This window comes from Pygocentrus nattereri, chromosome 16 (assembly GCF_015220715.1).
Source record: "Pygocentrus nattereri isolate fPygNat1 chromosome 16, fPygNat1.pri, whole genome shotgun sequence".
NCBI lineage: Eukaryota > Metazoa > Chordata > Actinopteri > Characiformes > Serrasalmidae > Pygocentrus > Pygocentrus nattereri.
Genome location: NC_051226.1, coordinates 7,898,927 through 7,924,587, shown reverse-complemented (window position 1 = coordinate 7,924,587; position 25,661 = coordinate 7,898,927). Strand labels below are relative to the sequence as shown.

At 35.3% G+C, this 25,661-nt stretch overlaps 2 protein-coding genes across 5 annotated transcripts in view; one reads left to right on the top strand and one right to left on the bottom strand.

Moving 5' to 3' along the window:
• fybb (FYN binding protein b) overlaps positions 1–20,383 on the top strand; it is a 35,050-nt gene extending 14,667 nt beyond the window's left edge. Inside the window, exons 3-19 of one of the 4 annotated variants that reach the window (XM_017713876.2) lie at positions 524–632; positions 757–818; positions 1,902–1,924; positions 2,012–2,058; positions 2,180–2,306; positions 11,494–11,578; positions 11,868–12,003; positions 14,720–14,739; positions 14,871–14,943; positions 15,082–15,177; positions 16,362–16,402; positions 17,828–17,903; positions 18,001–18,100; positions 18,334–18,487; positions 18,579–18,612; positions 18,707–18,738; positions 19,900–20,383. In XM_017713876.2, coding sequence (XP_017569365.1) covers positions 524–632; positions 757–818; positions 1,902–1,924; positions 2,012–2,058; positions 2,180–2,306; positions 11,494–11,578; positions 11,868–12,003; positions 14,720–14,739; positions 14,871–14,943; positions 15,082–15,177; positions 16,362–16,402; positions 17,828–17,903; positions 18,001–18,100; positions 18,334–18,487; positions 18,579–18,612; positions 18,707–18,738; positions 19,900–19,922 — 1,238 coding nt within the window. In that variant the 3' untranslated portion in view covers positions 19,923–20,383. Of the gene's footprint in view, positions 1–523; positions 633–756; positions 819–1,901; positions 1,925–2,011; positions 2,059–2,179; positions 2,307–11,493; positions 11,654–11,867; positions 12,004–14,719; positions 14,740–14,870; positions 14,944–15,081; positions 15,178–16,361; positions 16,403–17,827; positions 17,904–18,000; positions 18,101–18,333; positions 18,488–18,578; positions 18,613–18,706; positions 18,739–19,899 lie in introns of all 4 variants that reach the window. The other 3 variants (XM_017713859.2, XM_017713866.2, XM_017713884.2) reach the window with 3 other exon arrangements.
• Positions 20,384–22,049: 1,666 nt separating this feature from the next.
• Positions 22,050–25,661, bottom strand: part of mfhas1 (malignant fibrous histiocytoma amplified sequence 1) — a 46,943-nt gene continuing 43,331 nt past the window's right edge. Inside the window, exon 3 of the mRNA XM_017713849.2 lies at positions 22,050–24,806. The gene's annotated coding sequence lies outside the window, so the exon portion shown is untranslated. The remainder of the gene's footprint in view (positions 24,807–25,661) is intronic.

The following is a 25,661-nucleotide window of genomic DNA, read 5'->3' as shown; positions in this document are numbered from 1 at the left end:
TAAAGATTACACCCACTGTGGGGGCAGTTGTGGGCTGGAGGTTAGGGAACCAGCCTTGTGACTGGAAAGTCACTGGTTCGATCCCCTTGGCTGATGGTATGTGACTGAAGTACCCTTGAGCAAGACACCTAACCCCCAACTGCTCCCCAGGCGATATGGCTACCCACAGCTCTGGGCAAGTGTGCTTACTGCCCTCTAGTTTGTGTGTTCACTAGTGTGTGGGTGCATGTAAGTGTTTCATTGCACAGATGGTTTAAATGCAGAGGTCTGTGTATAAAACACAGTTGGCTAATGGTTCTGAATTCAATTCAACTGAATGCCTTTGTCAGCAATGGGTACACTTTAAAACTGGCAGAATACAGTGTTTGAAGTGATGTCTGGAATCTTAAGAATTTTCGGAGCAATTACTGGGCCAAAAGGTAAAACATCTATGGAAAAGTTTTATGTAATCAGGCATTGTAATGTTCAAATTCTGGGAAACGTTTTCAGCTGTGCAGAAAAACTAATATAGGATTTTTTGCAGGACCTGATTTGAAGAAAGGGGGACCCCCTCCGCCTCCAGCATCTCACCCTAGCAGCCAAGCAGGCTCAAATCTGCCACCCTGTTTGCCCCCTCGACCTCCAGGAGCCATGTCAGTTCCACCAATACCTGTATTATTATTTTTGTGATAAACAGTTGTATTAAGTAATAATTGCTTTATTACGAATTATTTTTTAGTAGGACTACTATTAACAATGTGATGTTTCTGATGTTAGCATACAGCCAGATCAAGATGAGAATTATGATGATGTTGGAGACCTGAAGGACTCATTTAGGGGTGAGTGGAGACCTAACATTTTGACTGAAGTGCCAAATTCAAAGATTAAATTCATATTGAAGTAAAAACATTGCCACTATGGTGACACAAGCAGAAGTAAAAGTACCTTTTCAAAAACAACTTGAAAATAAACTGTTTAAATACTGAGAAACGTATAGGACTGCCTTAGAACTTCTTAGTCCATGTCCAGCGTTTATCACCATCAGAACTGAAGTATGTTAGGAACTTCTTCTCTTTTTGGACGATTTTTGTCTAAAATAAAATGATAATGTTCAAAAGTCAGAAGTGCAACCAACCGTCAAGCATGCAGGTGTTAAGAGCAATGTAAGAAAATGAAACTGAACCCAGAAAAAAAGGAATTATAAATAAATAATAATGGCTAAAATGTAAAAGTTAAATAATTTCCTCTCAAATATACACAGTTAGAAATAAAGGTACTATGCAGGTACATGATCCATTCATCAAGGTACCAACAATGTAGGTGTACCCTCAAAGGTGCAACAGTGGTTTTAAGGTTCAATGGTGAAGCTTACATGAGTTTTTCCTAGTGGAAAAGTAGATATTTGTACCTTTTCATAAACAAATGCTTTAAATCAGAACATTAAAATAATAAGCCTGGGGGCGAGACGGGGTGTGTGGAGTCAATACAACTTAGAAAATATACTTCAAAGGATTCTGGTGCAATTATGTTCCCTGACTAAAGGTACTTGGACGTACCCCTGAGGGTACCACCACAGTGACAAGAAGGGTACTGCACCAGTGACAGTGTCATACCTTTTTTCTGACAGTGTACTTCAGTTTAAATATTTTTAATATTTAATAATATTTAATTAAATATTTTTAAAATCATTTTAAAATACTTTGAAAAGCACAAAATCCACCCAATCAGCATTTAACAGCGCAGCTAGATAATGATGACCTCTACCCATCATCCGAAATGGGGGGAATTCTGTCAAATAATCAAATTACGGAGAAATCTGTTTAAGCAGCTTAGGAATTCAATATCTATAACAAATATCTACCATCTAATTAAATATCTAATAAGTGCAATAAATATCTAACACACATATTTTGTCTTTGTAGGAAATTCTGGGAGAGATGGTGAGGTAAGAAACGGGACCAGTGGTTTAACTGAAATAACTTTTGCGGAATTTTCACTGACAGTTTGTTTTCTTTTTCTTTCATTTGCACAGGGAAGTGGAAGTGATGGGGAGATGTATGAGGATCTTGATGAGAGATGGTAGGCAGTTTTCTGACCGCATGTACTTCTGTTTCTGCAGGTGATGTGCAGAAACGGCTTTAGCTTCAGACACGTGCCTGGTGCAACCGCTAAACCAGTTTCCAATTATATCACCGAGCAGGTCTGCAATGGAAGCGAAGGAGCAAGACAAGAAACGAGAGAAGGAAGAGAAAAAACGGGTAGAGCAAGGAAAGAAAGATCAGAAGGAGCGAGAGAGAAAAGAACAAGAAGCGAGGAAGAAATTCAAAGTAAGTTCCGATTGCCTCGCCAAGTGTACAACCACTCCAGTAGTTAACACAGGCCACCCTGTGCATGTGCAGTTACGGACAGTATGGAGCAAAACTCAGAGACCACCTTTCATTTATTTATTTATATATTTTTCGGAAGATAATTGATATGAGATCATACTCCCACATATCAGAATCAGAATCAAGCTTTATTGGCCAGGTATGCTTACACATACAAGGAATTTGGTTTTGGTTACAGGAGCTCACAGTGCACAGCATCAGACAGATGTTTGTATGTAGTGCATAAATTAAATCTAAAATTATAAAAATGATAAAAATGTAACGTGGAGCGAGGAAGCGGACGCATATGCTGAGATAAGCGAGATTTATTTAGGGCAAATCCAGGGTCATAGTCGAAATGGTCCAGGTTCAAACAGCCAACACGAACAGATCGGGGTGCAGACATGATAAACAACACAGAACCTCAAACAAGAACCAAATACGAGAATACAATACATACATCCAACAAACAACAAACAACAAGAAACTCAGGAAAACACAGGGCTTAAATACAAGGGTTAACAAGGGACAGGCGGAAACACAGGTGGGAACAATCGGGGCGGAGTCACAAAACAAGGGGCCGGACTAAAAACCACAACAAAGAAGGACGTGGAAAGGACTGGGAAGTAAACATAACACAAGCACATGGACAGGACAGGGAGGGGCCAATCGTGACACACAGTCATACCTCTAACCTTTACAGTTGTGCAAAGTATGAGTCTAAAGTTAAAGTGCTGAGTGTAGCAGCAGTTAAAGGGTGCATAGTGGATCCATGAGGTGACAGCCAGATAAGTGGGGTAATATGGCAGGTAAGTAAGATGCTAGAATAAACGGTGGTCTGAGATGGTTTGATACTATATGCCAGTATTTTAGAAAGGAATTTACCAGTATTATAGAAAGGAAACATTGAGGGAAAGTGAAAAAAACAAGTTTCCACATCTGGAGCAAACTGAAGGATCAACAAATGTACAAGACCTGGTAGACCACCAAAAGATCCACCATCAGATAAACAATACTTAAAGCTTTCATCTTTGAGAGATCAAGCTTCACTCTTGTGTTATGACCCCACATTTCATCTAGGGCGGTGGGATCGGTATCAGGTTCCACAAAAGACTGAACTGGTGATGGAGTAACAGGCCAATAGAGCTTTTGAAGGCAGTTTATTAAAACCAACATCATAAAAAGGTGTGCTATGATACCTGGAACCACATTTGAAGAGTCAAACTGTGAATGTCCCCAAAAAAAAGAACAAAACTAAACCTAACCACACTGGCTGATTTAAAAACAGAAACTACTCTACACTACCCTATCCAGTAATCAAAAGTGGCAGTGCTCCCCCTCTGACCTAGTGGGCTTCGACGTGGTGTGAATGTATAGCCATGCCCCTCTTACCTGTTTGAAATCCCCGGTGGTAAAAATAATCGATTTCTTTTAAAACAAAAGTGTGCTGGTAAAATACCAACTAAAGCACTTCCCCTAACCCAAGAAACAACTCTTATAAACCAAGTTAAAAGAAGTTCTGGCAAAATACCTAAATCAAAAGCCCACTCCCAGCACAAGAGATTAAACCAGAAACTAAAACACAAACTAAAACACACATTAAATACACATTAAACACAAACTAAACTAAAACACAAACTAAAACATACATTAAACACAAACTAAACTAAAACACAAACTAAAACACACATTAAACACAAACTAAACTAAAACACAAACTAAAACACACATTAAACACAAACTAAACTAAAACACAAACTAAAACACACATTAAACACAAACTAAACTAAAACTAAACTAAAACACAAACTAAAACACACATTAAACACAAACTAAACTAAAACACAAACTAAAACACACATTAAACACAAACTAAACTAAAACACAAACTAAAACACACATTAAACACAAACTAAACTAAAACACAAACTAAAACACACATTAAACACAAACTAAACTAAAACTAAACTAAAACACAAACTAAAACACACATTAAACACAAACTAAACTAAAACACAAACTAAAACACACATTAAACACAAACTAAACTAAAACACAAACTAAAACACACATTAAACACAAACTAAACTAAAACACAAACTAAACACACATTAAACACAAACTAACTAAAACACAAACTAAAACACACATTAAACACAAACTAAACTAAAACCTAAACTAAAACACAAACTAAAACACACATTAAACACAAACTAAACTAAAACACAAACTAAAACACACATTAAACACAAACTAAACTAAAACTAAACTAAAACACAAACTAAAACACACATTAAACACAAACTAAACTAAAACACAAACTAAAACACACATTAAACACAAACTAAACTAAAACACAAACTAAAACACACATTAAACAAAACTAAACTAAAACTAAACTAAAACACAAACTAAAACACAAATTAAACAAAAACTAAACTAAAACACAAACTAAAACACACATTAAACACAAACTAAACTAAAACACAAACTAAAACACACATTAAAACACAAACTAAACTAAAACTAAACTAAAACACAAACTAAAACACACATTAAACACAAACTAAACTAAAACACAAACTAAAACACACATTAACACAAACTAAACTAAACACAAACTAAAACACACATTAAACACAAACTAAACTAAAACACAAACTAAAACACACATTAAACACAAACTAAACTAAAACACAAACTAAAACACACATTAAACACAAACGAAACTAAAACTAAACTAAAAACACAAACTAAACACAAACTAAACACAAACTAAACGAAAACACAAACTAAAACACACATTAACACAAACTAAACTAAAACACAAACTAAAACACACATGAAACACAAACTAAACTAAAACTAAACTAAAACACAAACTAAAACACACATTAAACACAAACTAAAACTAAAACACAAACTAAAACACACATTAAACACAAACTAAACTAAAACTAAACTAAAACACAAACTAAAACACACATTAAACACAAACTAACTAAAACACAAACTAAAACACACATTAAACACAAACTAAACTAAACACAAACTAAAACACACATTAAACACAAACTAAACTAAAACTAAACTAAAACACAAACTAAAACACACATTAAAAACAAACTAAAATAAAACACAAACTAAACACACATTAAACACAAACTAAACTAAAACACAAACTAAAACACACATTAAACACAAACTAAACTAAAACTAAACTAAAACACAAACTAAAACACACATTAAACACAAACTAAACTAAAACACAAACTAAAACACACATTAAACACAAACTAAACTAAAACACAAACTAAAACACACATTAAACACAAACTAAACTAAAACACAAACTAAAACACACATTAACACAAACTAAACTAAAACTAAACTAAAACACAAACTAAAACACACATTAAACACAAACTAAACTAAAACACAAACTAAAACACACATTAAACACAAACTAAACTAAAACACAAACTAAAACACACATTAAACACAAACTAAACTAAAACACAAACTAAAACACACATTAAACACAAACTAAACTAAAACACAAACTAAAACACACATTAAACACAAACTAAACTAAAACTAAACTAAAACACAAACTAAAACACACATTAAACACAAACTAAACTAAAACACAAACTAAAACACACATTAAACACAAACTAAACTAAAACTAAACTAAAACACAAACTAAAACACACATTAAACACAAAACTAAACTAAAACACAAACTAAAACACACATTAAACACAAACTAAACTAAAACACAAACTAAAACACACATTAAACACAAACTAAACTAAAACTAAACTAAAACACAAACTAAAACACACATTAAACACAAACTAAACTAAAACACAAACTAAACACACATTAAACACAAACTAACTAAAACACAAACTAAAACACACATTAAACACAAACTAAACTAAAACTAAACTAAAACACAAACTAAAACACACATTAAACACAAACTAAACTAAAACACAAACTAAACACACATTAAACACAAACTAAACTAAAACACAAACTAAAACACACATTAAACACAAACTAACTAAAACACAAACTAAAACACACATTAAACACAAACTAAACTAAAACACAAACTAAAACACACATTAAACACAAACTAAACTAAAACACAAACTAAAACACACATTAAACACAAACTAAACTAAAACTAAACTAAAACACAAACTAAAACACAAACTAAAACACAAACTAAACTAAAACACAAACTAAAACACACATTAAACACAAACTAAACTAAAACACAAACTAAAGCACACATTAAACACAAACTAAAACTAAAACTAAACTAAAACACAAACTAAAACACACATTAAACACAAACTAAACTAAAAACACAAACTAAAACACACATTAAACACAAACTAAACTAAAACTAAACTAAAACACAAACTAAAACACACATTAAACACAAACTAAACTAAAACACAAACTAAAACACACATTAAACCAAACTAAACTAAAACACAAACTAAAACACACATTAAACACAAACTAAACTAAAACTAAACTAAAACACAAACTAAAACACACATTAAACACAAACTAAACTAAAACAAAAACTAAAACACACATTAAACACAAACTAAACTAAAACACAAACTAAAACACACATTAAACACAAACTAAACTAAAACTAAACTAAAACACAAACTAAAACACACATTAAACACAAACTAAACTAAAACACAAACTAAAACACACATTAAACACAAACTAAACTAAAACACAAACTAAAACACACATTAAACACAAACTAAACTAAAACACAAACTAAAACACACATTAAACACAAACTAAACTAAAACACAAACAAAAACACAAATTAAACACAAACTAAACTAAAAACACAAACTAAAACACACATTAAACACAAACTAAACTAAAACACAAACTAAAACACACATTAAACACAAACTAAACTAAAACTAAACTAAAACACAAACTAAAACACACATTAAACACAAACTAAACTAAAACACAAACTAAAACACACATTAAACACAAACTAAACTAAAACTAAACTAAAACACAAACTAAAACACACATTAAACACAAACTAAACTAAAACACAAACTAAAACACACATTAAACACAAACTAAACTAAAACACAAACTAAAACACACATTAAACACAAACTAAACTAAAACTAAACTAAAACACAAACTAAAACACACATTAAACACAAACTAAACTAAAACACAAACTAAAACACACATTAAACACAAACTAAACTAAAACACAAACTAAAACACACATTAAACACAAACTAAACTAAAACACAAACTAAAACACACATTAAACACAAACTAAACTAAAACTAAACTAAAACACAAACTAAAACACACATTAAACACAAACTAAACTAAAACACAAACTAAAACACACATTAAACACAAACTAAACTAAAACACAAACTAAAACACACATTAAACACAAACTAAACTAAAACACAAACTAAAACACACATTAAACACAAACTAAACTAAAACTAAACTAAAACACAAACTAAAACACACATTAAACACAAACTAAACTAAAACACAAACTAAAACACACATTAAACACAAACTAAACTAAAACACAAACTAAAACACACATTAAACACAAACTAAACTAAAACTAAACTAAAACACAAACTAAAACACACATTAAACACAAACTAAACTAAAACACAAACTAAAACACACATTAAACACAAACTAAACTAAAACACAAACTAAAACACACATTAAACACAAACTAAACTAAAACACAAACTAAAACACACATTAAACACAAACTAAACTAAAACTAAACTAAAACACAAACTAAAACACACATTAAACACAAACTAAACTAAAACACAAACTAAAACACACATTAAACACAAACTAAACTAAAACACAAACTAAAACACACATTAAACACAACTAAACTAAAACTAAACTAAAACACAAACTAAAACACACATTAAACACAAACTAAACTAAAACACAAACTAAAACACACATTAAACACAAACTAAACTAAAACACAAACTAAAACACACATTAAACACAAACTAAACTCAAACACAAACTAAAACACACATTAAACACAAACTAAACTAAAACACAAACTAAAAACACACATTAAACACAAACTAAACTAAAACACAAACTAAAACACACATTAAACACAAACTAAACTAAAACACAAACTAAACTAAAACACAAACTAAACTAAAACTAAACTAAAACACAAACTAAAACACACATTAAACACAAACTAAACTAAAACACAAACTAAAACACACATTAAACACAAACTAAACTAAAACTAAACTAAAACACAAACTAAAACACACATTAAACACAAACTAAACTAAAACACAAACTAAAACACACATTAAACACAAACTAAACTAAAACACAAACTAAAACACACATTAAACACAAACTAAACTAAAACTAAACTAAAACACAAACTAAAACACAAATTAAACTCAAACTAAACTAAAACACAAACTAAAACACAAATTAAACACAAACTAAACTAAAACACAAACTAAAACACACATTAAACACAAACTAAACTAAAACACAAACTAAAACACACATTAAACACAAACTAAACTAAAACACAAACTAAAACACACATTAAACACAAACTAAACTAAAACTAAACTAAAACACAAACTAAAACACACATTAAACACAAACTAAACTAAAACACAAACTAAAACACACATTAAACACAAACTAACTAAAACACAAACTAAAACACACATTAAACACAAACTAAACTAAAACACAAACTAAAACACACATTAAACACAAACTAAACTAAAACTAAACTAAAACACAAACTAAAACACACATTAAACACAAACTAAACTAAAACACAAACTAAAACACACATTAAACACAAACTAAACTAAAACACAAACTAAACTAAAACACAAACTAAACTAAAACTAAACTAAAACACAAACTAAAACACACATTAAACACAAACTAAACTAAAACACAAACTAAACTAAAACACAAACTAAACTAAAACACAAACTAAAACACACATTAAACACAAACTAAACTAAAACACAACTAAAACACACATTAAACACAAACTAAACTAAAACTAAACTAAAACACAAACTAAAACACACATTAAACACAAACTAAACTAAAACACAAACTAAAACACACATTAAACACAAACTAAACTAAACACAAACTAAAACACACATTAAACACAAACTAAACTAAAACTAAACTAAAACACAAACTAAAACACACATTAAACACAAACTAAACTAAAACACAAACTAAAACACACATTAAACACAAACTAAACTAAAACACAAACTAAAACACACATTAAACACAAACTAAACTAAAACTAAACTAAAACACAAACTAAAACACACATTAAACACAAACTAAACTAAAACACAAACTAAAACACACATTAAACACAAACTAAACTAAAACACAAACTAAAACACACATTAAACACAAACTAAACTAAAACTAAACTAAAACACAAACTAAAACACACATTAAACACAAACTAAACTAAAACTAAACTAAAACACACATTAAACACAAACTAAACTAAAACACAACTAAAACACACATTAAACCACAAACTAAACTAAAACACAAACTAAAACACACATTAAACACACAACTAAACTAAAACACAAACTAAAACACACATTAAACACAAACTAAACTAAAACACAAACTAAAACACACATTAAACACAAACTAAACTAAAACACAAACTAAAACACACATTAAACACAAACTAAACTAAAACACAAACTAAAACACACATTAAACACAAACTAAACTAAAACTAAACTAAAACACAAACTAAAACACACATTAAACACAAACTAAACTAAAAACACAAACTAAAACACACATTAAACACAAACTAAACTAAAACTAAACTAAAACACAAACTAAAACACACATTAAACACAAACTAAACTAAAACACAAACTAAAACACACATTAAACACAAACTAAACTAAAACACAAACTAAAACACACATTAAACACAAACTAAACTAAAACTAAACTAAAACACAAACTAAAACACACATTAAACACAAACTAAACTAAAACACAAACTAAAACACACATTAAACACAAACTAAACTAAACACAAACTAAAACACACATTAAACACAAACTAAACTAAAACACAAACTAAAACACACATTAAACACAAACTAAACTAAAACACAAACTAAAACACACATTAAACACAAACTAAACTAAAACACAAACTAAAAACACACATTAAACACAAACTAAACTAAAACACAAACTAAAACACACATTAAACACAAACTAAACTAAAACACAAACTAAAACACACATTAAACACAAACTAAACTAAAACACAAACTAAAACACACATTAAACACAAACTAAACTAAAACTAAACTAAAACACAAACTAAAACACACATTAAACACAAACTAAACTAAAACACAAACTAAAACACACATTAAACACAAACTAAACTAAAACACAAACTAAAACACACATTAAACACAAACTAAACTAAAACTAAACTAAAACACAAACTAAAACACACATTAAACACAAACTAAACTAAAACACAAACTAAAACACACATTAAACAAAAACTAAACTAAAACACAAACTAAAACACACATTAAACACAAACTAAACTAAAACACAAACTAAAACACACATTAAACACAAACTAAACTAAAACTAAACTAAAACACAAACTAAAACACACATTAAACACAAACTAAACTAAAACACAAACTAAAACACACATTAAACACAAACTAAACTAAAACACAAACTAAAACACACATTAAACACAAACTAAACTAAAACTAAACTAAAACACAAACTAAAACACACATTAAACACAAAACTAAACTAAAACACAAACTAAAACACACATTAAACACAAACTAAACTAAAACACAAACTAAAACACTTAGTACTTGTACTTGATAGCTATTGGACTGGAAATGAAATAAATGAAAGGGCGGTCTCGGTCTTTTGCTTGGTGCTGTAAGTTATTAGAAGTGCTGGGTGATGAAACATTAAACAATGTTTGTGTTTGATTTCCTTGCAGCTCACTGGACCTCTTCAGGTTATCCATAAAGTGAAAGCCAGAGTGGACTGTAAGGGAGGCAAGAATGACCTCAGCATTAAACAAGGCGAGCCTATTGATATTCTTCGGATTACAGAAAACCCTGAGGGACGCTGGCTGGCCCGAACGCAGGATGGGTCCTGTGAGTGGCAATGTGGCGTTCAGAGAAGCACTGCTGTCATTGTGTGAAGAAGCAAGTATATAAAGGCCGTTGGCAACATCCATGTCTAAATATGCAGGTCCTATGCAGAGCCAACATTGTGTTTGCAGTTCACAGTGACAGCAGTGTGATAAATGTTCAAAATAACATACTGTGTGTTGTGGTGGAGATGCTGAAAGCCTCTTTCCCATTCCAGACGGTTATGTAAAGACAGAATCAGTCGAGATTGACTTTGATAAGCTGAGGAATCAAGGCCTCTCCCTCCCCTCTCACATGGACCAAGATGATGGAGAAGTATATGATGATGTAGCCCCTCAAGATGACCTAAATAGGTACAGTATGTGCACTATGCTCAAATTCACATGAGTACTGTTACTGGGCTTCGAGTTGCCAGCTTCTTGTACACCCACAGTAGCATTCAAAAGTTTGTAATCACTATTAATAAGTGTTATTATATTAATAAGTGTTATTAAACACTATATTAATAAGTGTTATTAAACATATATAACTGGTTTAATAACAATAATTGTTATTAAACCACTGGATGTAAACCAATGACTTATTCACAGTATTTTGAAAACCACAAGAACAACACGGCAACAAAGAAATATTATTAAATAATGAGCTATAAAAGATCATTAGAGTTTATTATTTAATAAGATTTCTTTATTGATGATCTATTTATACCATTTCTGGACTATGAATAGCAAATTGGTCAGCAAAATTTGGTCACTGCTTTTCAGATATGATAAGTATTTGATACATGTATATATAACAAAGTTGATTTTATATTAAGTGATTCCCAACTTTTCAATGGGAATGTGCCTTGTAGCTACCATGTAGGTAGGAACTTAGAGCTTTACAGTTATTGAGTGCAGTCCATCTGTTGCAGCACAATTAGTCTGACCATCAATAAGTGACAGTTCAAGGAAAATCTAACAAACTATCAAAGTAAAGTGTTGGGCCTCCACAAACCACTATAACAGCTTCAGGGCATCTTGGTAGTGATTCTGCAAGTCTCTGAAACTGTAGCGAGGGATGGGACACCTAAAAGATGATGCCGGTAGAGAGCACTGTCTAATATGCCAGGCTGAAATGTCCCAAATGTGTTCAATTGGGTTGAGATCTGGCCAGAGGATGCGATGTGCATCATTTTCATTAAACCATTCCGTGACTCTTTATGTCCTGTAAATAGGGGCACTCTCATTGTGTAAAAGATTATAAAGGTGGTCCGTTTGAATAACTGTGTATTAGTTTGCAGTGAGCTTTCTCTCTAAGGGTGCTACTGTAGAGGTTATGCATTCAGGCCTGTAGCATTTTCTGGGTGTATGCTACACACATACTCTCCTGCCTGTGGAGAATATGGTTATCTGACCATGTCTTTTTTTAACACATCTCTGTAGACAAGTGGTTTTTGCACCACTGAACTCTCAAATAAGTGCTCGGCTTTGTAATGAGGGGTCTATGTGCTGTTACTGTATTATAGCGTCCCTCTTTATGAGCCCCATATATAAGCCCCAATTCCAAAAACACAAAGTTTTATGCTTTACCATATTACTGTTTTCAGTAAATATACGCTCATAACAAATTTGACGTGTGCATGAAAAGTTGGGACAGGAGGATGTTTATCACTGTGTTGCATCTCCCTTCCTTTTAACAGCACTTAATAATCATTTCGGGACGATGCCAGTTTTGAAAGCAGACATCTGCACTCTCTGATTACGCAGCCATGCTGTTGTAATGTGTAGAATGTGGCTTGATGCTGTCATGTTGAAATAAGCATAGTGTTGTCATGTTGGAAAAGACGGCACCTAAAAAGTAGTATATGTTGCTACATAATGTGTTCAGCATTAACGGTGCCTTCACAGAGCAAAAACGTTGATACCATGACAGAGACTGGCTTTCGAATTTCATGCAAGTAACAATCTGGATGGTCCGTTTCTTCTTTGACTTGGAGAACACCACGTCCATTATTTCCATAAACAATCTGAAGGGTTCCCTCATCAGATCACAGCACATTTACACAGTACATCAGTCCAATTCAGATGGGCTTGAGCCCAGAGAAGTTGGCAGCATTTCTGGATGTTGATATATGGCTTCTGCTGTGCATGGTAGTTTTACGTGCGTTTGTAGATGCAGTGACAGACGATGTTTGTGACAGCGGTTTTTCAAATGATCCCCATGCTCATGTGGTAATATCTATCACAGAAGCATGCTGGTTTTTAATGCAGGCCGTCTGAGGGGTGTTTTTACTTACATGTCACACTGATGCATTAGCATCACACTCATTGAATTCACGTATGTGAATCCCATTAAAACATTCGCAAATTTATCAGTCGTGTGACTGAAGCTACTGCCATCCATGCTCCAATAATGAACCCTCCTTCAAAACTCTTTCACTTAAATCTTTTTGATCCAAAATTGAGGTCAAGTGGGCGGGTTTAGCATTTTTATATAAGCCACAGAACATGGCAGGATGTTAAGATTAAGTGACCCTTATTAGTCCCACAACGGGGAAATATCACCTGCACAATCTAACCCATCAGTGCAGTGAAACACCACATACACTAGTGAAGACACACACCGGGGGGGTGGTGGTAGTGAGCACACCTGCCCGGAGCGGTGAGCAGCCCAATCCGCAGTGCCCGAGGAGCAGTTGGGGGTTAGGTGCCTTGCTCAAGGACATCTCAGTCACGTCCTGTCGGCTCAAGGGATCGCAAGGGGGTCACAAGGCTGGTTCCCTAGCCTCCAGCCCACTACTGCCCATGTTATGTTAACTGAACATGTTATGCCCATGACAGTTAACTGCTTAACTGTGTCATGCAGTACAATTATCTGGACGTATCTGCACTGATGCTCCTCTACTCATTAATTCAGGTTTTCCTTTAATTTGTCACCCATAAAATGACCAATGAGTGTAAATACAATGGAAGCCTAATAAACTGGCAACTCTGTGTAGTTTGTAAGTGATGTTATGTTTTATTATCGATTTTACCTGTTAGGGTTCAATATGTAATAATTCCATTGATTTTTTTATTATCTTTTCAGAAGTAACAGTGGTCCAGGGGGTAAGTTTGTACAATTTTTACAGCAAATGAGATCAAAATCAAGAAGGTCTACATTTTGGGCAGGCCTAGATACACATGAACGCAACAGAGCAGGTAGATTTGTGACTAATACTGCCCTCTGCTGTTTGTAGTTGTTTTACCTCCACCACCAGAGGGAGATGGAGATGTGTATGATGATCTGGACGATCCCAACCTTATGGTCAGGTGAGAATACCTGGACGTTGTGTCAAAGCTGGGCTGAAATGAAAACAATATGTAGACACTGTTTCTAATACTGTTGATGTTAATTGTACAGTGTAATATATCAGGTGTGTGTCTCATCATACCACATCCCCACACTAGCAGCCCGGAGAGCAAGTTTCTTCCCAATCCTCTCAGCTTCTTGCGGATGCTAAAAGTTCCCATTGAGCGGAGAAAAAGCCCAGTCTGCATTAAAGAGTAATTTCCACATTAGTAAGATGGAACCAAATAATGTTCTTCCTTGAAATCATAACCTCCTTGACTAAAAGACCTTCAGCATCTTGATGATTTGTAGGAGCTCAAGCAGTTTCACCCTAAATATACATAAAGGCCCAATCCCATTTCACCCCTTGCCCCTACCACTTAGCCCTAGGCCCTCTGTTTTGCACGTTCACGTCTAGGGTTTGGGTGTCCCAATTTTTGTTGAGATAGAGGGGTAGGGCGAAGTGTTAGGGCTACATGGCCCTCCAAACAGAGCTTTTTCAGAGGTTCACTCCAAACGGAGTGTTATGAGAAGAAAAACCGGCAATGTGGATGCGAGCATCCAAAGATTTAAGTACTTTTTCCATTAAAAAAATTATGATAATCACGGTTTTATCTCAGTTTAATGTGGTTTCAATGTATTGTGGTCATTTTCTTCATAACAAGAATAAAAAAATCTCTAATAGCATGCTAATGTCTCTTTACTTTCACGTTCCACCTTAAATAGTCCGGCAGTATTGACGCCAGAAGCACCAGAATGTAAATGCTGCACCATTTAAGGTGGAACGGGAAATATCGAGTAAGAAGCTGGCAAATATCTGACTTCAGCTTCGTATCACCAAAGAATTAGGAGTGGGTGATGATAAATAATTGCCCCTCTTTGAAGGCCTATGATGCCCTAAATGTAACTCAGCCCAGCAGAGAGGAGCTGAACTTCACCCTCCTCTGCTGTTACTGAAGACAGGCGGGGTCGCCTACAGAGCAGCGCTAGTAGCTGTTAAAGAAGCGATGTGTTTTGTTTTGAGGGTCGTCCCATTTTGTGGGGCAAGAGTTCAACCACCACCCCTTGTAACTCAGTTCCAGAGGGTTAGGGTGACACTTGAAAACAAGGGGTAGGGGTAAAATGAATGGATGGGATTGGGCCAAAATTACACTTGATTGTGTCGAATTATCTTATGTTCTTATGTTCTTGAACGTAACTGCTTCCAATCTGCAAGCAAATCCCTCGTCGAATAACATTCTTTAACATGTAACTCTCCTGTGCTTTATTGATTGGTGTGATTTGCTGGAAACGTGTATTTCCTTGACTTCTTTTATTTTCTAATCAATTTCTTTTCACTTTTGATTAATATATATGTACCAGTGATGTAGTGGTAAAGTGAATGTCTCTTTATATACAGGGTGCCTCCTCCTCCACAGTTCAACCAAGATGGAAACACAGGTAAAACGCTTACTCGCAGCTCACTGACCAGCTCTTAACAGTACTTTTCTGTCATACCTGTGGCTTTACACCTTTGCCAATCCACAGTCTTTTTATTTTATTTTGTTACGTCTTGTGTTGCTACAGTCTCACCCCACCTCATCTATATTGACAAACTGTTTAGATAATTCTCTGTATATTTTTGTAATAAAATCTGTGGTTATATCTTAGATTTATTTGCATTAAAAACATATTACTATGCCTACCCTCATAAAAATAGAGGTCCCAAAATATTATTTGGAGCAAAGCCATAGAACGTCTTTTCTTTCACTGGATGTCAAAGAACTTTGTAAATGGCATGTATGAGTGTGAAGAACCCTTTTAAAATTTAAACCACTTCAAATAATTCCTTAACCAATTAAATGACAAGAATCACTTTGTGAGTTCAGGCCATGCCTTCAGCATGGCGGTGGTAGTATGAGGGAGGATTGATTGAGGGAGGCGGGAGAACTCTGAGAACTTGGGCTGGAATTCTGGGCAGCTTCTGCCTTAGGCCAGATCCCTCCTCAATAGCTGTAGTAGGACTGATGCAGGACTGAAGAACGGGGAGGAGATGGGGCAACAGTGGGGATTGCGAACACTTCCTCACGGGAACAGAAGGTGAGAATGTGAATGTATAGGGCGTTAGATTGAAAGAAGGAGGGGTTTCAGCCATGCACCTCCCCCAAAACTACAGTTATAACATAACTACATTTAGGATCCATTATTTTTAAGAGTGTATTCTGTAATATTCATTTAAAAAACTACTTAGATAAACTAGGTTTGGAATAATTGGCCTACTAATAGCTGTTCAATAATAACTTACGATGTCGATCAATACAATGTTGACTAAAATACTATAAACTAAACACCAAAAACATGAACCAATGGTTTGTTCCCAATTGCATTATGGGTAATTTAGTAATGTCTTGACATAAAATAACTATAAACAATATTTGATGAACAAGATTTGGTCACCACTTTTCAATTATGAGACTTTCTGGATATCAGTTTTAGTATTTTAGGTATTGTTTGTCTTAAACGGCTTTCTCAGGTATTATATAATCATCTACAGCTCTGTTTATGTCTTCATTTAGCTTTCTACAATTTTTTTTTAAACCCACAGAATATTAGAGCCATATTATAATCATATTACACAAGTATCTGCAGCAAAATTGTTCTACGTTATTCAGAAAAGGTCTTTATTTTCTCCTATAAAGTTGCTATTTTGGAGATACGAGATTTTGTTCCAACAGCGACGATAAGAGGCCAATAAAGTGATTTTCATTCCGTTTCTCAGGATTTCATGGGTTAATATGATGGGATAATCGACTCACGTCACAGAAACCTGCATAACATTCTATTTGCAGTAAAATGTAGTGTTTTGTTTTTAACTGTCATCATCAGATCAGTCATCAGCGCCTGGCTGTGATGAAATTTATGATGACGTGGACGCTTTTCCACCACCTCCTCCCCTCAGCAGGTACACTCTCACATCACCATCGTCTGAATAAGAAGGACTGTGTCATATAGCACATTTATTCATGTATTGTTGTTGCTGGTTTGAACTTTTTCCCCAGTCTTCCTAAGCTAAAGGCAAAAGCTGAAGCGAAGACAGACGACCCAAAGAAGCAGAAGAAATTTGAAAAAGAGGAGAAGGAGTTCAGAAAGAAGTTTAAGGTACGGCACACAAGGCCAGGTTCCCAGACCCAGACAAAAAGGATTTCCAGTGGAGACTCATCTTTGCTACTGCGTTTTAATCTAAAGCCTGGTCTAATCCATTTCAAGGAGTCTTACCACACATATTCGCTGATCATTTCGCTGCATAGTGAAAAAAATATCTTATTTTATGATTTTTTTTGCTCTACACACTGCATGAGGCATTAATAACTCTAAGCTGCACTGCTTTCCAGTTTGAAGGGGAGATCCAGGTGCTGTACCAGGTGACAGCGGCGTTGAGTAAGAAGGGCAGTGGGAAGGAGCTGGCTGTGCAGGGCGGAGAGGTGCTAGACGTCATCCATAAACCAGAACATGACAAACTCATCTGTAGGAACAAGGAGGGCAAGTGTGAGTAGAGTTATCTCTTTCTGCATATGAAGTCAGTCGAACCCAAAGGAACTGATAACAGAACTAAATACGCCTGTTTCTGCTTTCACAGTCGGATACGTCTCAGTTGGCATCATCCAGTCTGAGTAAGTTTAGTATGAAATGATTTTGAATATTTTACCTTTGTACAATTTCAATAAATGCAGCAATACAAACAACTCGTGTCCCCTGCTTCCACAGGGACATTGACATCTATGACGACATCGGTGACGGTAGGTCGTCTAAATACTTGTGTTTTTGTAGATACAGTGAATTAGACATTACATGCTAGCGAAATGGGGCCTGTTTCACAGAAAACTGACATTTTCTTCCTTTTTTTTATAAAAGAGGATAAAGTTGTTTGTTTTCAAAATATATCATTCAATCTTCAGTCCCTACTGTCCACATATAATAACCAATTTGCAAAAAACAAAATTTCTAAATATTGAATAACCTTATTTTACATAACAAATGTAGCCTGAGGCTGTTGAGCTACACCCATGCACGTTGAAGTCATAAGGAGTGTGTCACCCCAGACTGCTTTTTCAGTGAGGCACAATGCAGTGTAGCCAATCAGAACAGGCTCATTTACATACATCAGTCTTAAAGGTACAGTAACAAAAGTAGCCTGTTTAAATCAGGGATAAAGAGAGGTTAGAAACGATCATTTAAAAATAACTTTTCATGGTTTTCAGGTACTTAGAACCACACAAACCTTATAAATTGACCTCAATGGACATTATTAGTCAGAAATGGGCTTTAGAAAATTTGGGGTGTAATGATACACAATTCTGTGATTGAGATTAACTTGTCAATATTTTGTGAATAGGGTTTTTAAGTTGTCATAGTTGTGGCCTCAACATAGAAAGGTGTGAGAACAAGATAGTTACGTTGTAGCCATGATTTAGTAAGCAGAGGGAACAAGATAATGAAGTCATGGCCGTGACACAGGAAGGCATTAGAATGAGATTTACATTGATGGCGGACGCTCTTATCCAGAGCGACTTAGAATTCGATCATTTTACACAGGTAGGCCAAAGTAGTGTTAGGAGTCTTGCCAAAGGACTCTTATTGGTATAGTATAGGGTGCTTGCCCTGGTGGGGGATTGAACTCCGGTCTACAGTGTAGAAGGCAAAGGTGTTAACCACTACACTAACCAGATAATCAAGCCCGATAGTTATGCTGTGGCCACAACTTCGCAAGATGTGAGGAGGAGATAATAAAGTTGTAATGGTTGAATCGTAGCTCAGAACAACTCAAACAATCTCGTTCCCACATCTTACTATGTCACATTTGGACCCCATGTCTTAGTAAGTGGCCATGCGTTGTTTTTATTAAGAAGGGATATGGTTGTAACATGACTAATTTCAGGCTAATCTATCTATCCTTACAGACTGCATCTACGATAATGACTAAGGATTTCTGAAGACAGCAGCATCTCTTCATGCAGCTACTGGTCTTGTTTCATTGTACTGTGTGACAGTTTGTGTTGGGCTTATTTATTGCATGTATATATTAGCGAGTGGCAGGACTCACTCAATATGTGGTACAAATGGTTAGTGGCACTGTTCATGTTTAACATTTTACAACGTTGTAGAGGTTTCAACCAGGAAACTACCGCATTATTATGTGTGACACAAGTATTTATAGATACACCAGAATCAAACAAAGCAGTCAGGCTAGCCCCTTCCCCTACCACCTGCTTTTGGCCAAGCAAAAATAAATCTCTTTTACATGTAATTTGAATGACATCTATAACACCACATTCATCGAAGAGGCAGTATTGTGTATGCCATTTCTACTTTGGCCTATGGTTTTTGCAGCCTGCTTTATTGCACTGTACTGTTACTTTTTAATAAAGAATATTCAACAACACAGAAGTCAGCTTCGTTCACTGATGCAGGACACATGAGGCGGCTTCTGCAATATGCATAGCCCGATTCTGTTTTCAGTAATGAACAGGCCTGCTTCAAGACTCAGCCCAGCAGATGGCACTGTCCACAGGGATTAGTGTGCGTCATTGCTGCTGTCAGTGCTAGAGGTCTGTTCAGTTACATTCACTCAGCCCAAAAACTCAAGCTAATGCCAAAACACAGTGCTGGCTCTGTGCTACTGTAATAATGTTATAATACATTACATCAACACAAAGTTGCTAAAAATCTAACGTACACGTTTCCTTCACCTCATATGTAGCCTAACCGACCAGCCAAGTTTGGTGCCTGAAGCTTTATTCTGTAGTTTCACACAGTCTAAAATAACCAACAAGTAACGGATGCTTATAACCTGGCAAGCAGCACTGGGCAAACTGCATTCCTAAATCGTCATCTGTGTCATCTTGACAGCGGTGTCAAGTCAAATTATCTCCAATAGACTTGGCCATGTGGTTTCTGACACTGTTGACATGATTATCAACACAAAAATGGACGAAAGTAGGCATGAAATTCAGGCTACAATGATGGCTGCTTCTATTGTTTCTAGCCATGCTGTACCTTTGGGCTTACAGATAAACAGTGGGGAACCCTGAAGGCTAATCTAAGGATTATGTCACTGTTAGATCCCTTTGTATTTAATATAACCTCCATGTTTATTCTATTTAAACTCTGCAAGCATTGTAGTGATACTCTTAAATTTTGGTTGACAATAAAAGGGTTAAATTCTTAAACGGAAATTCTTTTTTTTTTAAGATAGAGACCATTATCAGTCCCACAACGGGGGAATTTCACCTCCGCGTTTAAATGAAACACCACAAACACAGTAGTGAGCACACACACACTAGGGGGCAGTGAGCAGCCCTATCCACAGCACCCAGGGAGCAGTTGGGGGTTAGGTGCCTTGCTCAAGGACACCTCAGTCATGGACTGTCGGCTCTGGGGATCGAACCGGAAACCTTCTAGTCACAGGGCCAGCTCCCTAACCTCCAGCCCATGACTGCTCACGTTTCTCTCTGGTTTCTACGTAGGCACTGCCAAGCTAGTTCTCCCACTGGTTAAGACTTCAATAGCTGAACTAAAATCAGTGTGAAATGGAATAAAATAATACGTTAAGCATGTTCTTGCATTCTCATGCAACGTTGCCATTTTGGAGAAACATGTTTTCTTTAGACAGCAACAATACGTTAATATGTCTGTTACAAGCTACAAGTAACCACATTTAACCTAGAATAGCCAAAAAACATCAGTGTTTGCTTATTGTGAATGCAGTACTGGAATCCCACAAGGGTGCTAGCAGTAATTAACATTCTTTACTAGGTGTTTCTCCCTTGTTTTTGTCCAAACTGAAGGCCTAAGCTCTAAAGGCCATGGTTGGCCACTACAGATAACTGTATGCCAGAAACTACATTAGGCCTTTTTGAGGTTACTAATAAGGTCACATGGTGTGAGACAAAAGGGTGATGAGCCATGCAGTTGGCACAGTGCGAAACTAAAGAAACTATAGAAGCTATACCTTTCCAAACTATCACTTACCAAACGTTAGAACATGTTTTCTCTCACTACACGATCCACTGACCGAAGACGACCAAGGAAAAAAGGTCACAGCATCACATTTGGAAACCAACATTTGTATTTGGTGCTTTTCACGGTCATATAATGAGACTGATTAACTTGTTCATAAATTAGAAAGCACGTTCTGTAGTAACATTGAGCACAGTAGCCATGCACAATGTGCAGTAAATAATGCGAAAGGAGTTTGGTGACAACGTATCAACTTACAAAAATAAAAATATTATGTACAAAAATTTATCAACTGTTTTCATAAACAATATATATATTACAGTACTTGTCCTTCCCAGGAGGAACAAGGAAATGATACACATCATTTTTGCTTAAACCTTATAAACAGCTTCACTTCTTCGGCCTGGCAAATTTACAATTTGCTGATTTACTTTGTCTATTACAATATATACACAACGTATTCTGGGCAGTCTTTTAAGACAGCAAGAGGTGCTGAATTACAGCCGTATAATCCCATGAATGGTTCGGATATGCTTCTACTTTCAACTGTCGCCACAGACCAAAACCCTTGGCTTCTTTAGATTCATATAGTACAGTTTTCCCTCCAGTAACCTTAGAAGGGAACTTTCCGAGGGAAGGACAAATGAGAACAGGTGGGTTTCTTTCAAACACATTTAAATAGTGGTGTTTTCGGTTATTTCTCAAAAATGATTATCTGTGGTGGTGATTATGAGAGACTAGGTAGGGATGCAGACACCTTGCTCATTTAACAACCATGTAATATTACAAGTTCATAGCTTGATGTACATGTTCACTCAATCATACAGTATCTGTATCTGTATTCTCACCAGGTTGGAACAGGTCCTAAAATACATTTTCACTACACAATCAAACAGTCATTGTCACTTTCTGCCTGGTGTCATCAGATTGGAGTATACTTGTAACGTGGATTCTACAAACAGGTTGAGGAGACGTTATAAGACTAATTTGAGCCTGTTAAACCGGCTCCAATTTTCCTCCCAGTGTTCCTGGTTGTCCAATGTTTACTGTCTCACTGATTCATTAAAAGGAACACCCTGTGCTTTTAGAACCAAAAAGCACTGCAAAGCTCACTGGGCAGGAAATATGTTGCCTCTTTTAAATGAACAGGTTCAGATGCAAGGCCTACAGACACTAATCTGAAAATGGATCCTTCAGCTGCAGTTAAATCTTAAAGACAAAAAGTTCTTAAGTACGTCCGTAGATAAAGTACTTATATGTTAGGGATCTACAGGAGCAACTGTACAGAACCATTAAAAATAAAACCTCTACAGCAATGAGGTTTGAACACGACTGAAACTGAATCAATCTGGGCACCAACTACTTAAAGTATTAAGGGGAATTCCACTAATTTTATAAAACGGTGTATAATTTAGTCACTGAGGTGTAAGCAAAGTCACTCAGAGTGGTCTAATGTAAACTGTATTGTAGAGAAAGTCCAAATTTATTTACAATGGTGGTGATAGGAACCAAGGAATGTGACGTCTAGATCCCAAATACAGTCATTTTATTTCACTGTCCATTAGGACCTACAAATGTCCCTAATGTTCATGATGGTAATATAGTGGTACATTTTCTTTGGGGATTATTTGGGCCTTATAACATCCTGTATGTTCTTCTCAGTCATTAATGGGTTCAAAGAGAATGTTTTAGACATGTCTCAAACCTCAAGGGTCCTTGAGAACCATCAACTCTTAAAGACCCCTTTGCATGACTAAGAGGTTCTTCAGATTGATGGAGAATGTGTAGAACCCTCTTTTGCACTAATAAGCGTTCTTCTATTGTTACGATGTCAAGCTTGTAATTACAGAAGCACCTTTTTTTGGTGCTATGTAGAACTATTTCCAAAAAGGTCCTACGTAGGACCATATTCAATACATTCTCCAACAATCTGACGAACCCTTTCATGATGCAAAGAACCTCTTAATCATGAAAAGTGTTCCTGGTTCTCTATAGAACCATTTTCTTTACTAAAGAACCCTTGAAAGAACCATCATTTTTTTGAGTGTGCTGTAAAACAATGTCCCAGGCACCAGGCAGTGTATTCATAACCATTTAATGCAACAGTTTTCTGCGATGTGCCTTTAGGAAGCACTAAAATGCTTCAGATGTCTGGTTCCTGTCAAGACCGCTGTGAATAATTTTGACTTGGTTAGTTTCTCTAGACTGGAATATTTCAAATCTAACTGTTCTGAAGGTCTTTGTTTACAATCTTGAAAAACTGGTAAACTTCCCCTTTAATTAGTCCTGTTCACCAGCTATTAGGGCGCTAATAAACGAGCTGACAAACTGAGCTGAAATCGTTTTGGTCAAAATAATGCAGGCCATTCTTTAACTATGCAATATTTGTCATTTTGTCCACATCAGGCAGCCCTGCCATCAATAATTCACATCAATAATCAGGAACGGTTACTGAGACGAGGAACCAACATTTGTGTGGTGCTTCGATGGAAGGGTTGGTGGAACTGGATCCTACAGAACCCTCACAGAACAACTGTTTTTATAAGCATGTTTCTAGAAACTGCACATCATATGAAGCACAGAGTCCCTGCAACAAAGTGGTATTCCTCACAACACTGTAAGCTTCCCCGTCCTTTTCTTTTCACAGTCCAGAAAGTGCCATGAGATCAAAACAGATGTGGCTGATCTGAAGATAATCCATGCTCTGATGTAAGTGATGAAACTCTGAGGTGGGCCAGTGGTACTGGGGCAAAGTCCCGGCTTCTCAAGATGTCCGTGGGTGTGAGATTTCAGTTCCCGTCTGTAACACTGTTAGTTTATTGGAAGCTGGCAGTCAGAGCTGATTAACCTAAGAAGAAGAGAATGAGAGCCATTTATCAATGTGACTAAAACCAGAAATATGCATGGTGGTTTAACAGACAAAGATTAAGACAAATCCTGGGCTGAAATAGGTTTCAACAGAGGATTTCAGTTGAAGATGTTTAAGTAACTTTAAGTTAACAACTGAAAAAGCACTGAGCATTACTGTGTTGTATCATTGAAAAGGAACTGAGCATTACTGTGTTGTAGCATTGAAAAGGAACTGAGCATTACTGTGTTGTAGCATTGATAAGGAATTGAGCATTACTGTGTTGTAGCATTGATAAGGAATTGAGCATTACTGTGTTGTAGCATTGATAAGGAATTGAACATTACTGTGTTGTAGCATTGATAAGGAATTGAGCATTACTGTGTTGTAGCATTGAAAAGGAATTGAGCATTACTGTGTTGTAGCATTGATAAGGAATTGAGCATTACTGTGTTGTAGCATTGATAAGGAATTGAACATTACTGTGTTGTAGCATTGAAAAGGAATTGAGCATTACTGTGTTGTAGCATTGATAAGGAATTGAGCATTACTGTGTTGTAGCATTGATAAGGAATTGAGCATTACTGTGTTGTAGCATTGATAAGGAATTGAGCATTACTGTATTGTAGCATTGAAAAGGAATTGAGCATTACTGTGTTGTAGCATTGATAAGGAATTGAACATTACTGTGTTGTAGCATTGATAAGGAATTGAGCATTACTGTATTGTAGCATTGATAAGGAATTGAGCATTGCTGTGTTGTAGCATTGATAAGGAATTGAGCATTACTGTGTTGTAGCATTGAAAAGGAATTGAGCATTGCTGTGTTGTAGCATTGAAAAGGAATTGAGCATT